Genomic DNA, 17,085 nt, shown 5'->3' with positions numbered 1-17,085 from the left:
TCAGCCAGGCGCAGGCCTGATCACCCACAATTAGAGGTTAAAGAGAGGGAGGCAGTGCCAGCTCTGCGAGGTAGAAGTGAGGAGGGGGGGTGTCTTCATCCACCCTGGCACTGGAGAAGCAGGTGCTGTGTTTTATTTTGCATTTGGTGACAAATCACTGGGATGTTCCTCTCATTCCTCCTCTGTGGCTGCAGCCATACATCCACACACAACTTTGACTCCATCAGCCAGATAAACTGTGGACTGTGTGTTGTTGTGACCCCAGTAACCTCATGACTGGAAGCAGTCACACTTGCATATACTCATTTTGCAAATAGCAGCTGACAAAACCAAGGCCTCCAAAAACACATCAGGGTGCAGCTCATACAGATCGAGGGCCTGAAGAATTTACCACTGCAGCACCTGACTTTGATAAACTAATATTTATTTAAAGATCTTATTTTATTCAAGTACTAACACTACAACTAAATTAGATTCTATTAGTCGATCAAAACAAATTCAACTGCCAACTATTTTAATAATCAATCTAATTAAAATATATACACTTCATATTTGGACTTCTTAGAAGCATCAAAGCTTCATGTCTTCTCGCAAACAACAGTACAACAGCTCTGTAACCAATGTAAGAATGACTCAAAGTCCAACTGAAACAGTCTGTTAGTGGAATCATATTGTGATCAAACAATTCTGATCAAAAACACTGCTTTAAACACCACTCTGTCTTTTTTGTATGTTATTCTGCACATATTTTGCCATATCATATAGATATAGACCAATAACAGAAAATATCTTTATTCACATTTACAGCACTTTAGGTTTTGAAACTTACAGGGGATGATTATAAAGTAATGAGGTTCCATACACAGTCCTGTATGAGCAGCCTGCCTGCAGACCTCTGAGTCTCTGTTCACATCACAGTTCAAATACACAATCAATCAATAATCAAGTGACAACAAAACTGCAATTTACTCTGATTGTCAGGCCAACAGTTGAGGCCTGAATTCCTGAGAAGATGGACAGAATGTTAGCAGACAGAGTTGTTTGTGGACAAAGTCTGCTGTAGAAAAAGTCCAAATCCATTCAGGTCCTCAGCAGACAGAATATTATCTGTGATGCTGGCTCCCTCTAGTGGTTATGAACCAACACTGCAAATACTGACACTTAATTTGAAATGATCTACTCAAAGTCAGTCAAAGATTCTTTCAGTATCACGCCTGGAATTTAGACATTTTTAGGCCACTTTCAGTTTTGAGAAACACAAATTTTTGGGGGCATCACAGCTAAAATGTGAGAAACCATGACCAGAATCAGTGGTGCAATACCAGTAAGTGATACTGCATGAAGACAACATGATATATGTACAACCAACACTTGGGAATCAGTCTGAATTTACCAAAACTGCACACTGAATGTCTGACTCTTCTGCAAAATGCTGATAATTTTTTTAAAAATGTGAACTCATGAATAATTATAATTACATGAATAGTTTTGTATTTTAATGATAGAGTAAAGTCTAGAAATTTATCAAAATTAATCTGAACAAGTCTCAGTACCCATGCAACTATTAGCATTTGAAGTGAATCAGTTACACCCAAAATTAAACACTGATTTGCAACACTGTTAACTCTCTATTGTGTGTGTGAGAGTGCATTTGAGGAGTTTTTTCCAGCTGTTACAAAAGTAACTACCCACTTTGCTGCTTCCTGTTTGGCTCTAGAGAGATATGCACACATAAGGTAAGAAGAAGTTTTTTTCACAGTATGGTTTCTTCTATTTATTTCTATGATTTCAACATGAACTTGTTTTTCACAATATAGTGTTGCAGGGAAAAAATAGGCTGCATCCAATGGAAACATCAATAGAGAGTTTAGTGTGCCATTTTCAGATTTTAATGCAGGACACATGAAACAGAATATTACTGAAGATTGTGTGGGCTCAAGTTACCAGGTAAAAATGGTTTTGAGTTTATATTTACTTGCAATTTTGTCTTGTTTCCTTTCCGTTTCATGCTTTGTGTGCTTCCTCCGTGACAGTGTATGTTTGTATTTAGCTAATGCTCTGCAGCAGTATCCTGATACACTGAATCAATTTCCATCCCTGACAGAAATGTCTGTTTACCAAAACCCTGCACCTGCATCTAGCTCTGGTTCAGAGAGCGGTCAGCAGGGGATCTGAACCACCTGCATCATGTGACCATTGAAGCGATCCTTCTGGAACCATCACTCACCTATCGGGCAGTCCTGGGTTTGGGGCGAGGGGGCAGACCCCGGTCTTTAGCTGTGCTGGGTTTCTGTTTGCCTCTCCTGAGTGAGTGTCCTGGACAATCAGTAGGATGTGGGCCTTTACCCAGGAGGAAGTGCTCCCAGGCTGGGATGGACTCTTCCACAGATGCCCAGTACCTCATCTACCCAAGACAAACAGCGTAACCCTCACTGTTAAATCACCACATCTGAATGCATTATGAAATTATTGCAAGTATTTTAATCAGCTGGAATGAAGTTATTCTGAAGTTGTAGAAGCTCTGAATGCTCACTACTTATTATTATTATTCATTATCAGTAACATTTACACTTTTAAAAACACAGTTCTTGTCTGTAACCATATTTGTTATAAGGAGTTCTACAAATATCTTTGTACACAGAGCTTTATTGCATTTCAGAGGGCAGTACTACAATATGAGCTCCTGTATGAACAGCTTGTTACCTCCAGAGCCAGCAGATCTGGACTTGGCAGCTGTCTTCCGCTGAGACGATCCTCTATCTTCTGTAAATTCTGCAGAAACAGAGAGTGAACACAGTCATCCACACAATCTTAAAATTTAGTCAATAAATCTCAATGTTGATCTAAATGTTTGAACTTTCACTTTAAATGACCTCTTCATTGTCTTACAGAGTTGACTTGGAGAGCTTATGAAAAGTAGATTTACTCCTTATGGCTTTACACCGTTTACTACTGAAGGAAATATTTTTTGAAAACTAGTCTGGACTCATTTTAACACTCCCAAATGGCCTGCAAACCTCCTCTCCTTCACTCTATGTCTCTTCTTTTACTCAGTGGAAATTCAATTCACAAAGGCAGAAAATGTGAAACACACTGAAACACCAAAACAAGAATGATAGAGGTGTAACAGCTGCCACAAATGATGATTCGATTTTCAGTTCAATTTGAGTTCAAGGTAACCCATTGATGATGTTTTTATTAGCTGTTTAGTCACTAAAACATCAGAGACATGAAATTTCATATTCTGAACCTGGACACAGAACTTGATGAATGATTTCAACACTCAAGTGATTATCAAAATTGTCATTGATTAATTTTCGGTCTGACCAATTAAATAAATAATTAACAAATCACTTCAGCACTAGCTGACTAATTCTCTGTTATATAGAGAGATGTCTTGCTTTTCTCTGCTTCTCATCACATTATACTGAAAGTGTTTTCTTTTGGACTAACAAAACATTAGAAGACATCACCTTGGACTTGAAAAACTGGGATAGACATTTTTCACTGTTTCCTGACATTTCAGAGAGGTTGCAGCTAGGCTGCACAATTAATTTAAATTTTATCAAAATTCTGCAATTTTCAAATCGTAGGAGATGCAATAGACACAGCTTGTCTCCACCAGCGTCTGCACAGCTCTGAAGTGTGCTCTGCTACATGTGCTGCACACAGTGCTGACAGGATTGTAATCAATGGAGTCACAGCACACTCTGCTGGATGAAAATGCTATTACAACATTTGTACCATATCCCAAGCACATTTCTTCATTTTGTTCTGTTAAAAAAAACTACATTTATTGGTTCCATTATAAGACATGATAAAATTCTTGACAATAAGTACTAAAGTTTCAAATTTTAGTTATCATTAAAACCCCGTTAACAGCAATGCAGCAGATGCAGCTGCAGCAGCAACATGTTTTTTCTCCAAACTTTATATAAGATATTAATACATAAAAAGAAGTCAGACATGTGCTCTGTTAATGTTCTTCTGAAAAACATTAAACAAAATACAGCATCAACTATACATACATTAATAAATATGCATCTAAATAAATACATATTAAACAAAAAAGACAGAAAGAGAAACACAGGGAAAGTACAGTCATTTTCATTGAGAATATCGTTGTATAATTGGATTGTTTTGGTGCTTTTTCTTTATCGATGACTTCTATGTCCCAATTTAATTCTTAAATTTGAATACGAATCTTGTGAAGTTGGGGTTATTATTTCCCATTCTGCATGTGTGTATGTGCAATTTGCCTTTTAGGATGAACAAATTTAGAAGAAACTAAACTCTTCTATCATCATGTCCAAAATATGTAATGATATTTCTGCAGTCTGAGTTGACATCATGATTATTCTGCGATTTGTTGAAAATACATTGTGTAAAATCATGATGTGTACCTCTTTGATCTTAACAGCATCGTAGGTTTGTTTTGTGTCAATGAAAACACTGACATCACAAGGACATGATGTCATTTTAAATCACTGAGGGGTTTTCAGTATAAAACTGATTTCAGTGTATGCATTTAGCACTTTTTGAACATTTTTGTACATTTTAACAATATCACGATAATACTCATAACTGATCATTTTGGTGACTTTAAAAAAATTCCACAGTTTCATCTTTTTCTGTGATAGGCCAATATTGGCCTATAAAATCAACTGACTGATATACTGGTCAGGCTGTACTAAAGGTAACAAGGAGTTGCAGCCCTATTGCCTTTAGTCAGTACCATCCTGGCTCTTTAGGCATCTGTATTTTCTACCTGCAGCAGTGCAGTGTTCCTTTGGTGAGCAGCCTCAGACTCCATCACCTGCTGCCTCCTCTGGATCTTCAGCTGCTCTCTGCGACTCTCCATCTCCTCCAGCAGCTCTGCTCTCTGTCCTAAACTGATGTCACACACAGTGGAGAGACAAACAACGGACACAGCTAACCTTCATGTTTCAGTAATAACCCTGATATGAACACCTGTGCAGTTCACACCAACTGTTGCTGTTAGAACACAAGCTCTTCTGTCATTTTTTAAATTAACAACTGATATTTCAAAGAATTCAACATTTATGTCATAAAACAGACACAGAAAAGAAGATCCTGCACACTGTTCTTATTTAGAATCTCAAATTATTGATCACCCCAACGTTTCAGTCCCTCTGAACCAGGTGTGTCACTCTACCAGTTCTGACGATAACATTAACCGTAACATTAAAAAAAAGAAAACTGATATCATGTTAATAACACACATAAGATAATATTGTGTAAATAATCTGGTGCTTCTTAAACATACTGCATACTGTTAAACTATTTTCTGTCCTCACTTTGTCTCCCTCCTCCAGCACCCCCCCAACACATAGAACTATTGTTATTTACTGTTCTGATTGCATAGAAAAGTTAACTTTTTTTAAACACAGATTTGTTGCATGTGGTGGTGTTCTTTATTATGACAGAGAGGCTGCAATTAACAATTATTTTCATTACAAACTACTGTGTCCATTACTTTCTCAATTAATTCAGTGTTTCCACTATCCTGGTCCTCAGAGCTCACTGACCTGCATATTTTAGATGTTTCCCTGCTCAAATACACCAGATTCAAATGATCAGCTCGTCATCAGGCTTCAGGCTGCCAGGCAGAGGCTTCATGACAACTGATCATTTGAATCAGGTGTGCTGGAGCAGGGAAACATCTAAAACATGCAGGTCGGTGGGCTCAGAGGACCAGAACAGGGGAAACACTATAATTGATTAGTTGTTTGGTCTATAAAATGTCACAAAATGTTGAAAAATGTCGATCAGTGTTACCCAAAACCCAAGATGACGTCCTCAAAATGTCTTGTTTTGCTGATGACCCAAAACTACTTAGTTTAATGTCATAAAGGAGTAAAGAAAACATTCACATTTTAGAAGCAGGAATCAGAGAATTTGTCCTTTTTTTCTTAAAAAAATATTCACACTGATTAATCAACTATCAAAATAGCTGGCAATTAATATGATAATTGATTACCGATTAATTGTTGTAGTTTTATATGACAGCTTTCCTAAAATTAGATGGAAAAAAATGGCTATATCTCCTAGTTAACAATATTGCAATACATTGGCTCATAACTCCTATATTGTGTATTTGTATTGTATCACCACATTCTTGCCTACACAACACAGGTGACCAATGATACTAATTAAGGTTTCTTTCAGGTCAAACAGTAAACACATGGTGTTAAGACGAGGAAACAAAGGGTAAGTTATGAATTAAATTATAAAAGTACACAAAGAGAACGTAGCGGAGAGAAGAGGAAAGTGCAGCAATTTAACGTGTAAGAAACAATGGCTTTAACTGAGTGTGCAGCTTCGAGTAAAATGAATAAGAAAGTACTCGCACAAACTCTGGTCTAATTGGGGGGCAACTGCTGCTAGTCTGCTAGCTAACATAGCTACCTAGCCAACTGTGTAGACAGTCATGTTCGACAGCAGCCGTTGTCTTTATTAACTATCAGACCGGACCAACTATAGTTCATACGAAAGAGGATACACTCACATCTCCTCGTGTTTCTCTAGTAACTCTGTCTCTTCGTGTGGAGAAGCAGACATGCCTGACAGCAGAAACGCTTCAGACCTGTGGAATGAACGAGTACCTAACCGGAAACGAAGCGATTTGTACTTCAAAATAAAAGCGCGATTTGTTTACAGGAGAAAAATAACTTCAGCTTGTTTGTGCTGAAACCGTCTGAGTGTTCCACTCGGAAAAAATGTTGTTTGTATGATAGTATGTTAATGTATAATGTATTAGAGTATGACTTATTAAAACGGATGTGATTATATGAAGAAACAATGTCTTAATATTTTGAAATTGTATTCGGAAATTGTAATGTTTACCATGGGAGACTTCACAGTTTTTCTCTGTGAGGCATTCAGTTACCATAGAAATTCAGACACGCTTAGCTGCCTGCTGCCCCCTGTTGGTTCTATTGCAGATAGCAACTCTGAAGCAAATAAAGTTTCTGTTGTGTTTTTCTAATGTGCCTTTTGTGTCTGTTTTATACAGTGAAGTCAACATAGACTATCTTTCTTAAAATTCTCTCTCTCTCTCTCTCTCATCTCAGATGAGCTCGGGTCCAGAGAAGTCTGCAGTGTTTCTGGATGTTGTTGATATATGTCTTTCTCTTTGCATGGTAGAGTCTTAACTTGTATTTGTAGATGCAGTTTTCCAAAGTGTTCCTGAACCTATGTAGTATCCTTTATACAATATATTTAGGTAATCTTTATATATCATATATGTGACTTTTTAATGCAGTTTTTAATGCAGTGCTGCCTGAGGGGTCAAAGGTCACAGACATTCAGTGCTGGATTTCAGCCTTGACCCTTATGTGCAGAGATTTCTTTGGATTCTATAAAATCTGATATTGAATATTGAATATTGGATATATATTTTATGGATTATCAATGATAAAACCTCTAAATCCCTGCAGTTTTTTGTTGAGAAATGTTGTTCCTATTATTCATTGCAGGACTGTTTTCCAACACTCTGTGAACCTCACCTCATGCTTGTGAATGACTGAGCCTTTCAAGGACGCCCCTTTAATACCCAATCATGATGCTGTCACCTGTTACCAGTTCACCTGTTTATCTGTGGAATGTTCCAAACAGGTGTTTATTGAGCCACTTTTTTGTTGCATCACATTCAAAATTACTGTGTATTTACAACTGAACACAAGTCAAAAAGTATTTGCAAATCATTGCATTCTGTTTATATTCACGTTTTACCTAATGTTCCAACTCTTTTGGTAATTAGGTTGTATGTTCTTCAATTCTCTTCAGTATCAGTGTCATATTATGGTCAGACAGGTCTATTAATACACTGCATAATGTTGAGTGTATTCAGTATTTGTGCAACAGTCAAATGATTTAACCAGCCTGTTTAAACCATTATGAAAAGGAAAGGCATATATATAAGGCATATATATATATATATATATATATATATATATATATATATATATATATATATATATATATGCAGAAACACTGCAGACTTCTCTGGACCTGAGCTCATCTGAGATGAACTGACGCAAAGTGGAAAAGTGTGTCTTTGTAGTAAAAGAGTTCAGGTTCTAGACTGACCTGCCTGCAGTCCAGACCTGTCTCCCATTGAAAATGTGTGGTTCATATGAAGCACAAAATACAACAACAGAGACCCCGGACTGTTGAACACCTGAAGTCGTATATCAAGTAAGAATGAGAAAGAATTTCACTTTCAGAACTTCAACAATTAGTGTTCTCAGTTCACAAGCACTGACTGAGTGTTGTGGAAAAAAAAAGAAAAAGCTGTATCACAGTGGTAAACATGCTCCTGTCACAACCTGTTTGACAAGTGTTGTTGGCATCAAATTCAGAATGTGTAAATATATACAAAAAAAATGAAGTTTATCAGTGTGAACATTAAATGTCTTGTATTTGTACTGTATTCAATTAAATATGGTCAAAAAGATTTGCAAATTACTGCATTCTGTCTTTATTCATGTTTTACACAGTATCACAGCTCTTTTGGAATTGAAGTTGTATACTTCATAACTCTTCTAGCTCTTGGGAACTCGTGGAACTTTACTTTTAAACTAAATGAGATTTTATGTCAGGTTAGTGAGGTAATAAGGCAGCAATTTCAAACAACCATTATTATGGAAGACATAATAACTACCTTTGCCATAATATGTTATTTTCTAGGAAATATAGTAAAGATGAACATTTACCTTGTTTCAAGAACCCTTTCTTTTATCGCTGAAAAGGCTGAATTTATGATAAATTCCACTCACAAAGGAGTCTGATATGTTTTATAAAGGTATCCACTTAACAAATCAATATGAGGAAAGAATGGAGGGAATCTCTGTGTCTGTAAGTCCTCTGTGTGGAGAGAATGACGGCCAGACAAGAGCAGCTCAGAGGTAAAATGGAGATCTCTTACTGTACGTGATTTTTCTGTATGTATGTCTCTGTTGTAGCTAAATGGTATACATTTTTAATGTTGTCTTCTTACCAGGTTTTTGAAATGCCATCAGTTGTTCCAAATACAGGAATTCTCACTGGATGTATACCAATTCTTACAGACAAACGCCGCTGTTGAGTATGATATGCCGCTACTTTGTGAGACCTACAGACTGCTCATATTTCACATGCTTGATCTGCACAAAACTTGTCAATGACAGACTCGAAAGCACAAACAAATTCACCTGCTGGGATCAAGACAGTCTGATAAATCAAAGTTCATGCTTATACTTATGAGGGAAAGACAGAATCTGAGAACGGCAAGAGGTAGATGATGCAGAATTCACCATTAAACCCACATCACAAGCACCAACCTTGGCAACATTTTGGATCAAAACCTTCATCTTTTAAGAATTTTTGTTTTCGAAGAGCCTGTGAGCTCACTTTTTCATCTTATCAAGGCTGAAATTGACCAAGGTGCTGTTTTTGAACTGCAGGTGGTCCTTGGGTGCTACTAGGTTGGGTTAAATGCAGAAAATGAATTTGACTGTACAATCAGACACTGCATTATTGCATGATCACAACAAAGTTGACCTTTATCTTTATGTATTTGATAACCATGGAGCAATGGAGAAAACATCAACTCCCCTTAAACAGAAAAAGCACCTCCTTGACTCCATCTGTGGTCACAGAAGCAAGGTTTGGAGAAGTGCATAATGCATCAGTGCACTCAGCCCCAATATGTAAAGACAGGAGCTGAATCTTCAAAAATCAGGAATAGGACATCACTCCACTAACAAAGTTTATTCATTGCATAGTTGTTTTGGGGCAGGCAGCTTGCATGAATAAACTAATTTCCATTTGATTTAGAAGTTTGGAGCTATAATGGAGAAGAATCTTTTGATTTGGCCTCAGAGTGATTCAGGAATGGGAGGTAGAGTCAGGAAAATTGCTGACCTATAATTGATCTGGCCAACTGTACCTCTAATTCAGAGGGAGCAATACAGATTCCAACCTGACTGTTGAACAGTGGACTGGCTCTGTTCTTGCGAAGACACCGGAGTGGTCATGGAATCATTTATAGATCATGTAGATCTCTTTGCTTTATCAGACCACAACCTCAGACAAATACTGGTCCAGTTTGTAGTTGAGTGTGAAAGGACCAGGATCAGAATCTTGAAGTCTAAGGCCATGTTACTCTGGCTGATGGCTTGCCCCTATCAACCATGAGCTGTGTGCAAATTGGCAGTGATACAGTGGTATATCATTGTGAAGAGGGCACTGAGTATGAAGGCAAGCCTGTGGTAATTACATCACAGCCCTCACTTCAGGTATAAATGGCTGAAAAGAGTTTTTCTCGTTAGGTGGTTGAGGTCATCCTTAGGGACAGAGTGAGGAGCATGGAGTTGTACCACTCTGTAGAGAAAAGAGGAGACTTCCTTAGCAAGCTGACTGATGAGGGCCTATCTTCAGTCTGCTGAAAGACCACAGTTACCAATCAGTTATTCACCCAGCTATTCTTGTCCTTCCCCATATCTGACACTCAGGTGGAGGTACACATTGCTGCTTGACTGGCTGAACTCTCAGACTGAATGTCAAGGCTAGGGTTAGATGATGTCTACCATACTATCTTATGATGATGTCAGTAAAACACAATAAAACATTACAATGGACGATGATCTTATTGATAGGTCTAAAGGGTCGGCACCACATGTCCATAATTTTGCTTTGTTTACAAGAAAATAATATACATGACATGGACTCATGTCAAAAATGGACACCAACTCTATTGCAACTCTGAGAGGACACTCTTCCTAAAATACAGAAGGCTTTTTGGCAAGGCAATGTTACAATGGTAAAGGGCTGAATGGTTGATGACTATCATCCATTGTGATGCACGATGGCATTGTCCATTGGCCCAACCCTTTTCAAGGGACCACCTAAAGCTACAAAGCACCTAAAGCCTAAAGCTAACCCTAACTCTTAATAAGACTCGTCTTTCCCCAGGGGAAAGGGTCCCCTCACCAAGACCTGTTTGTCACCATTGAAAACACTGTGGTACAGCAAGGAATGTGGGAGCCCCTCTGGGTCATGAACTGTCATTTTTTTGGAAAGCATTGCAGCAGTAGCCCACTCCTGTTGAATCCTCCTTTACAACATCAGGAGGATTCATCCCTCCCTCACCAGGGAGGTGGCCCAGGTGCTCATCCAGGCACACCACTCCTCTTCTCTGCACACTGATCTGTTGTTGCTCACATCTGATTCAAAACTGTGGTGCTGGCCTACTGGGCTGTGACCAGAACTGTTCATTCCTTCATCCAAGCCATGGTCAAACCCTCCATCCCACTGCCTCTGGATGTTTAGCAGTCCAATCACTCAGAGGACCCTGTCATCACTCATCTTGGTCAAGGCTCCTCTCTGTTCTGGCTCCCCCAGTGGTGAAATGAACACTAACTACTACCAACGACTACTGAATTGTCTCTATCAGTAATTCTGGTCAAATAATTAAAATATAACTGTTGACCATCAGTGTTTTAGTTAGCTGGATTTAGTATTGTGACAAGGCTCCTGTGTTACTTATAGATGTAAAACAATGCATTTTTAATTTCTGAAAGATTGCGTGCTTCACTCCTCAAATGCTTTGCATTGGTTTGATCCAATATCTATAGTCATGGGTCTCTTTTTGCTACCAAAATATTTAGACTTGCACCGATTAATCGGCAGTGCTCGGAATCGGGCCGGTTTTCACGTGACTGGCCTTGACCGGTGACCGGCCGGTCAGCGTCACAAATCCGGTTCTGTGCCCGTCATTGTCACACACATGTTCTGCACGATGGTCACGTCATGCGCGCAGCAGACAAACTGACCGTGACGTCAACACAGCGCTGATAACAGCTACACACTCTGACACACGTCTGCTTGAAGATGGTGTCAGAGACAGATTCCAAGAACAAGATAAAGAGAAGACAGACAGTCTACAACCTGGTTGTAATCTGGATGATTTTGGAGAAAGTATCAAATGAATATTTAATAGTCAGTGTCTTATTATGAACATATTTACAAGAAAAGTTGCAAAAATGTTTGTGAATGCTGTCAATTACAGTTCTTAGAAAGACTGAAAATCAGAACCGGCCAAAATCGGAATCGGTAGGTCAGACCACTCAATAATCGGAAATCGGAATCGGCTAAGAAAGTTGAAATCGGTGCAAGTCTAAAAATATTTAATATATGAATTAAGTGACTATCAAGTATTCAGATCATCAGGGAAAAGTGAGAAATATACACTAATCAATTATTTTGTAACTTATACCCATGCATGCTGTAATCTTAGTCGGCACTCCTCTTGCAGCAGCACCCAGTGTCTCTGTCTGTCTCCCTCACACGAGACTGACAGCCTTTAATATGTTTACGGGGACACTCTGTGTCTCAGCTGCTCTGAACCTTTGCAGCAATAGGCAACAGAAGGACAGACAGTAACCTGATTCATTTTATCCAATCACCATTAATGACCTGAGTCATGAACCTACCCCATGTTTTTTGTTCCCACCAACCCTGATATGAGTATATGAATATGGTATCTCCCAGTCTGTTCTCTAGTATCAATCAGTAATCAATAATTACCATATAGACCCTTCTACAGTTAGTAAACAATGAGCAAGATGTGAGGGCATTTTGGCAGCACAAACTTCACGGACCAGAACAGCTTGTCAGTGGATCCTACAAACACGGGTGGTTTGATCACGTCCTCAGTTCAGTGAACACATTTAATAGCTTGCAGCCATAGATATCGCCGATTGTTCTGAAACAGTTGTGATCCAGTTGGAATTCAGAACAACTTAAGCCGACCAGTGGAATATTATATTCTGGACACTGTACATACAACAACCAGACTTTTTATTTATTGTTTTGGTGCTTGTAAATCATCTAATTCAGTGTTTGTAGTTTGATAACTCATCTGGATGACTGGGGGGCGACCAATACTTCCACTGAAATGTACTGAAATGGTGTGCAGCTTTTTGATGACGTTGGCTGTAAATGGGTCTACAGTCCACAAATCACAGTTACTGAGAAAATTACTGATTGTTTCATTAATGATCATTCCTGACTTGTTCCTTTGTACCCATCACATTTTTGTGTACTGTATAAAGTTTTACTGTAAAAGGATTCTATAATGTCACGTTCAGGTAAATTAGAAACACATACAAATGAACTGTATAACAAATCTCTGACCAAAAGCCAAGCACAAGTAAACTTAAGATGGAAAAATGATGGTGGCGACTGGCTGTGTTAACAGGATGCAGAATTTAACACTGGATCAAACTAATGTCTAACATAACAAGTTATGAATGAGCCATATCTAGACTCTCAGGACACCAGGATCCGTTCATAAAAAACATGAAGCCCATTCTTGGACTATATTAAAATGGACAACACCCAAGAACTGATCTCACACATCATGTAAAATGAATATGTGAATTTCTTATATATGAATATATAATGCCTGTCAGTATATGTATAGGTACATAACTTTTATTCTGTTTTTTTTTTAATTTGGTTTTCTTGTTTCTTTTCTTTTTTTATGTTTATTTATGTATTTATTTATTTACGTTTAACCTATTATATTTTCTTAATGTATGTTGATAAATGATCTTTTTGTGTTTTTTAAGGAGATATCAGGAGGGTTAGATGGGTGAGGGGTATCCACAATATGGAAATATCTTAAAGTCTTATAATGTCCATGTTATGACTAAATCAGTTTTTTTTTTAAATTAGATACATGTAGCTGGGAACAAAATGGAAACATTTTACTGGATACTACTGGATACTGCAGAGAAAAAGGAAATACAAAAAAAAGAAAAGAAAAGAACAAAAAATATCACACAAATGATTTCAGAAAATTACATCAAAACCCATATTTTATTTTATGTATAGCAATACCATTTACATATTAAATAACACTATAATAGAATGCTTTGATATAGCTTTCAACGAAACAAAAAAGAAAAAAAGAAATCCATCTTTTTGTCTTATTTCGTGTTACAAAAGAGGAACGAACAGCCACCTTTCCAAAACAGGTCAATGAAGAGGAAATCATCTAGCGACTCACAAGAGGGCTATTCTATTGGTCACGTCTGACAACAGATTCATAGCCTCCAGAGGACGAATACCAAAAGCCAAGAAAAGAAATCAAAAGAAGAGGGGATTAACATCATAATATCACAATCACTGCCTGAACGTTAATGGAGGGCGTGAAGCTGGAAACTGGAATATGATGATGACCACAAGCCGGACGCACGGACACCTGGCTTCCACACGATCCACCACAAATAGCAACGCCATGAGTGAGTTCAAATGAAAGTATCTGTGATTATAGACCAGAAATGTGTGTCAGATTGAAAACCTTGTGAGAGATTTGTGGCACATATAAAGAAATTAATTTGATTTACAAAAACATCTTAGGACAAAAAGAGAAATAGTTAAGTTTGAATTAAATCTGATGAAACAGTTCCTCTGACACAGTCAATACATACACAGTTTCCAGAGAAGGGCTGAGTTACAGAGGCAACAAAATATATGTACATTTCTTATTGACAGTACAGCTGTGTGTGCGCTTCAAAGGCAACACCAAACACTTTTCATTCTGAATGATCACAACGATCAGGATCACTTGAAAACTGGGATAAGAAAAATGGCAGAGTGACCACGTTAAGGGCCCGGTCACACCAGCGTTTATTACAGCAACATTTCACAAATCAGTTCATTTCATCTTATCAGTACATTCGACATTTGAATCCAGGCTGTTAACAACTGCGTCCTGTCTGGACAGTGCTAAACTTTGAGGGGTTGGAGATCCAGAGAGTTCCCAACGTTGGCAGCAGTCACAATGAGCTGTTTGATACTACCCCGCTCTGTGGAGAATAAATTGTTCCACAAAAGACATGCAGCATGGTCTGCATGTGATATACAAGATCATAGTCTGTGAACCACCAACAAGGACTGATTTATAAACCAGATTAAATCATGGCTTAACTTTAAATTATCATGCACCAAACTTTAAAACTAACATAAAATCAAGATTAGATTTAAACCTCAGTTAAGATTTTTACTCAAACCCAACATTACATTTATGTCTGATGCACCAGAACTTCAAACTACAATTTAAAATGTGATCCCGTAAACTTTACACTTAGACGTGAGAAGAGTGAACTTTTTAAATGGCTGCCATTTTGAGGGGATTGAATTTTCAATTGAATTTCATGATAATTCTGCCAGTTGCAGCCCTTTTTCCTCACTGTGCTGTTTTTAAATCTTCTATTTTTAGGCCAAATTGCACCATTAGTTCTGCCAAAGAGTTTTTCCTCAAAGGAGGAGCCGAGCCATCGTGAGTATGATAATTAACTTTTTTTTTTTGCTATTAAGCAATGTATCCTTTTGTTAACCTTTTACTTAGCTAGCAAACAGTATAATTTTTTGTTAACTTTTTAGGTAGCTAGTAAACAATGTAACTTTTTTTTTTTTTTTTTCAGTAGCTTGCAAGCAATGTACCATTTGCTACCTTTTTAGGTAGCTATAAAACAATGCATCATTTTGTTAACCTTGTAGATAGCTAGCAAACAATGTAATGTTTTATACATATTTTAATTAGCTAGCAAATAATGTAATGTTTTGGACATATTTTAGTTAGCTAGCGAACTGTGTAACTTTAAAAAAAAAAAAAAATTGGGATAACTAGCAAGCAATGTAACATTTTGCTACATTTTGTTAACTTTTTAGATAGCTAGCAAACATTGTGACATTTTATTAAGCACTTCAGAGCAGCCAGAAGTTACAGTTAAACTCTGATTTTACTAATCTGAGTTTAAATGAATCTTTGTTGGTGCCACCCAGTATTAGTGACTGGCAGTAAGCAAACCAGTAATGCAAGCTACTTTGACTGACTAGCACTAGCATGTTATCCACTAGCCAGCATGTTAAAAGGTAGCTCAGTGGCAACAGTAGCTCCCAAATTGTTTCAAGGACTCTCTGTTGTGACCCGGAAATTAGAAAAAAAAAAAAAAAAAAAAAAAAAGAAAAATGCCCCAGAAAGAGAAAACATTTTGAAGATGTCTCTCTAGCAGTTGTAGAGTTTAGCTTATATGGACCCCATTTCAAATGCAGATAACACTGCAAGAGAAGCAGAAATAGAAATGTGTTGCATCTTTAATGCTCTCCTGTCTGCTCAGTTTATCTTTTGATGCATCTCTTTATCCCAAATAATGGTGTCTAACAATGACTGCAAGTAAGGACTTTGATGCTGAAGTTAAAGCAAACAGGTACTGAAGTGAGACTTTGAAGCAAACCTTTGTAAAGACACTGATACAGATACAGATACAGAGTGAGGGGTGGTGGTGGGGCATCCAGTCAGGAGTGAAAAGCTCGCCCACCATCTTTCTCTGCACGGGAAGGATTCAAGTCTTTGGTAAAAGTTTTTAAAAAATCAAAATACATTTGTCCCCCTCGCATTCGACATGTTATCTGTTTTGTGCTGTGTGAAAAAAACACTTTCACATTTTCATTCAGAATGTAAAACTACAAGTGTTCATTTCACGCCATCGATCACAGAGGTACAGAGTATCATCAAAATCAGTGGCTAAATTAGAACATCCGTATGTCAAAGAAATGTGTACGTGTGGACATGTGTGTATGTGTGTGTATGTGTGTGTGTGTGTGTGTGTGTGTGTGTGTGTGTGTGTGTGTGTGTGTGTGTGTGAGGGGTTACTGCAGCTAAAGCAGGAAACATTTCAGACTCTGCTCTTTGCTTGTAGGCCACAAAACCACTGAAAAATACATCTCTGGAGAAAAGGGAGTGAGGAACAGAAACTATGTACACAAGGCCTTGGGAGGTCGGAGCAAGTAATCACAACTCTGTCAACGAGCACGGATCTCGAATGGCCCCCCACCTGGTCTGCTTTCTGCAAATGCAGTTTTTGCTTTAGTTTTGTGTAAGGTAAGACATCTTTAGTCATGTTTCTATGTGTTTATGCTTATTTTAATAAGAAGAGCAACAGATTATCAGGCTACGTGCTCAATGAGTGATGTGTGCTGGAATTTACTAACAGCTGCCAATTAGTTTTA

General features: G+C 37.8%; 1 protein-coding gene across 1 annotated transcript; it reads right to left on the bottom strand.

The window, feature by feature from the left end:
- Window positions 1–497: 497 nt before the first annotated feature.
- cep15 (centrosomal protein 15) lies at window positions 498–6,621 on the bottom strand. The gene is made up of 4 exons (XM_084725934.1): window positions 6,530–6,621; window positions 4,769–4,892; window positions 2,704–2,772; window positions 498–2,404 (listed from the first exon to the last, which is right to left on the bottom strand). Exons 1-4 carry the CDS (start codon window positions 6,580–6,582, stop codon window positions 2,228–2,230), a joined length of 423 nt encoding a protein of 140 aa, XP_084582060.1. The 5' UTR covers window positions 6,583–6,621; the 3' UTR covers window positions 498–2,227.
- Window positions 6,622–17,085: the final 10,464 nt, after the last annotated feature.

The sequence above is a fragment of the Lutjanus erythropterus genome, chromosome 2 (assembly GCF_056507025.1).
Source record: "Lutjanus erythropterus isolate fLutEry1 chromosome 2, fLutEry1.hap2, whole genome shotgun sequence".
NCBI lineage: Eukaryota > Metazoa > Chordata > Actinopteri > Lutjaniformes > Lutjanidae > Lutjanus > Lutjanus erythropterus.
The sequence above is the reverse complement of the archived record's forward strand: the minus strand, read 5'-3'. Positions and strand labels throughout refer to the sequence as shown.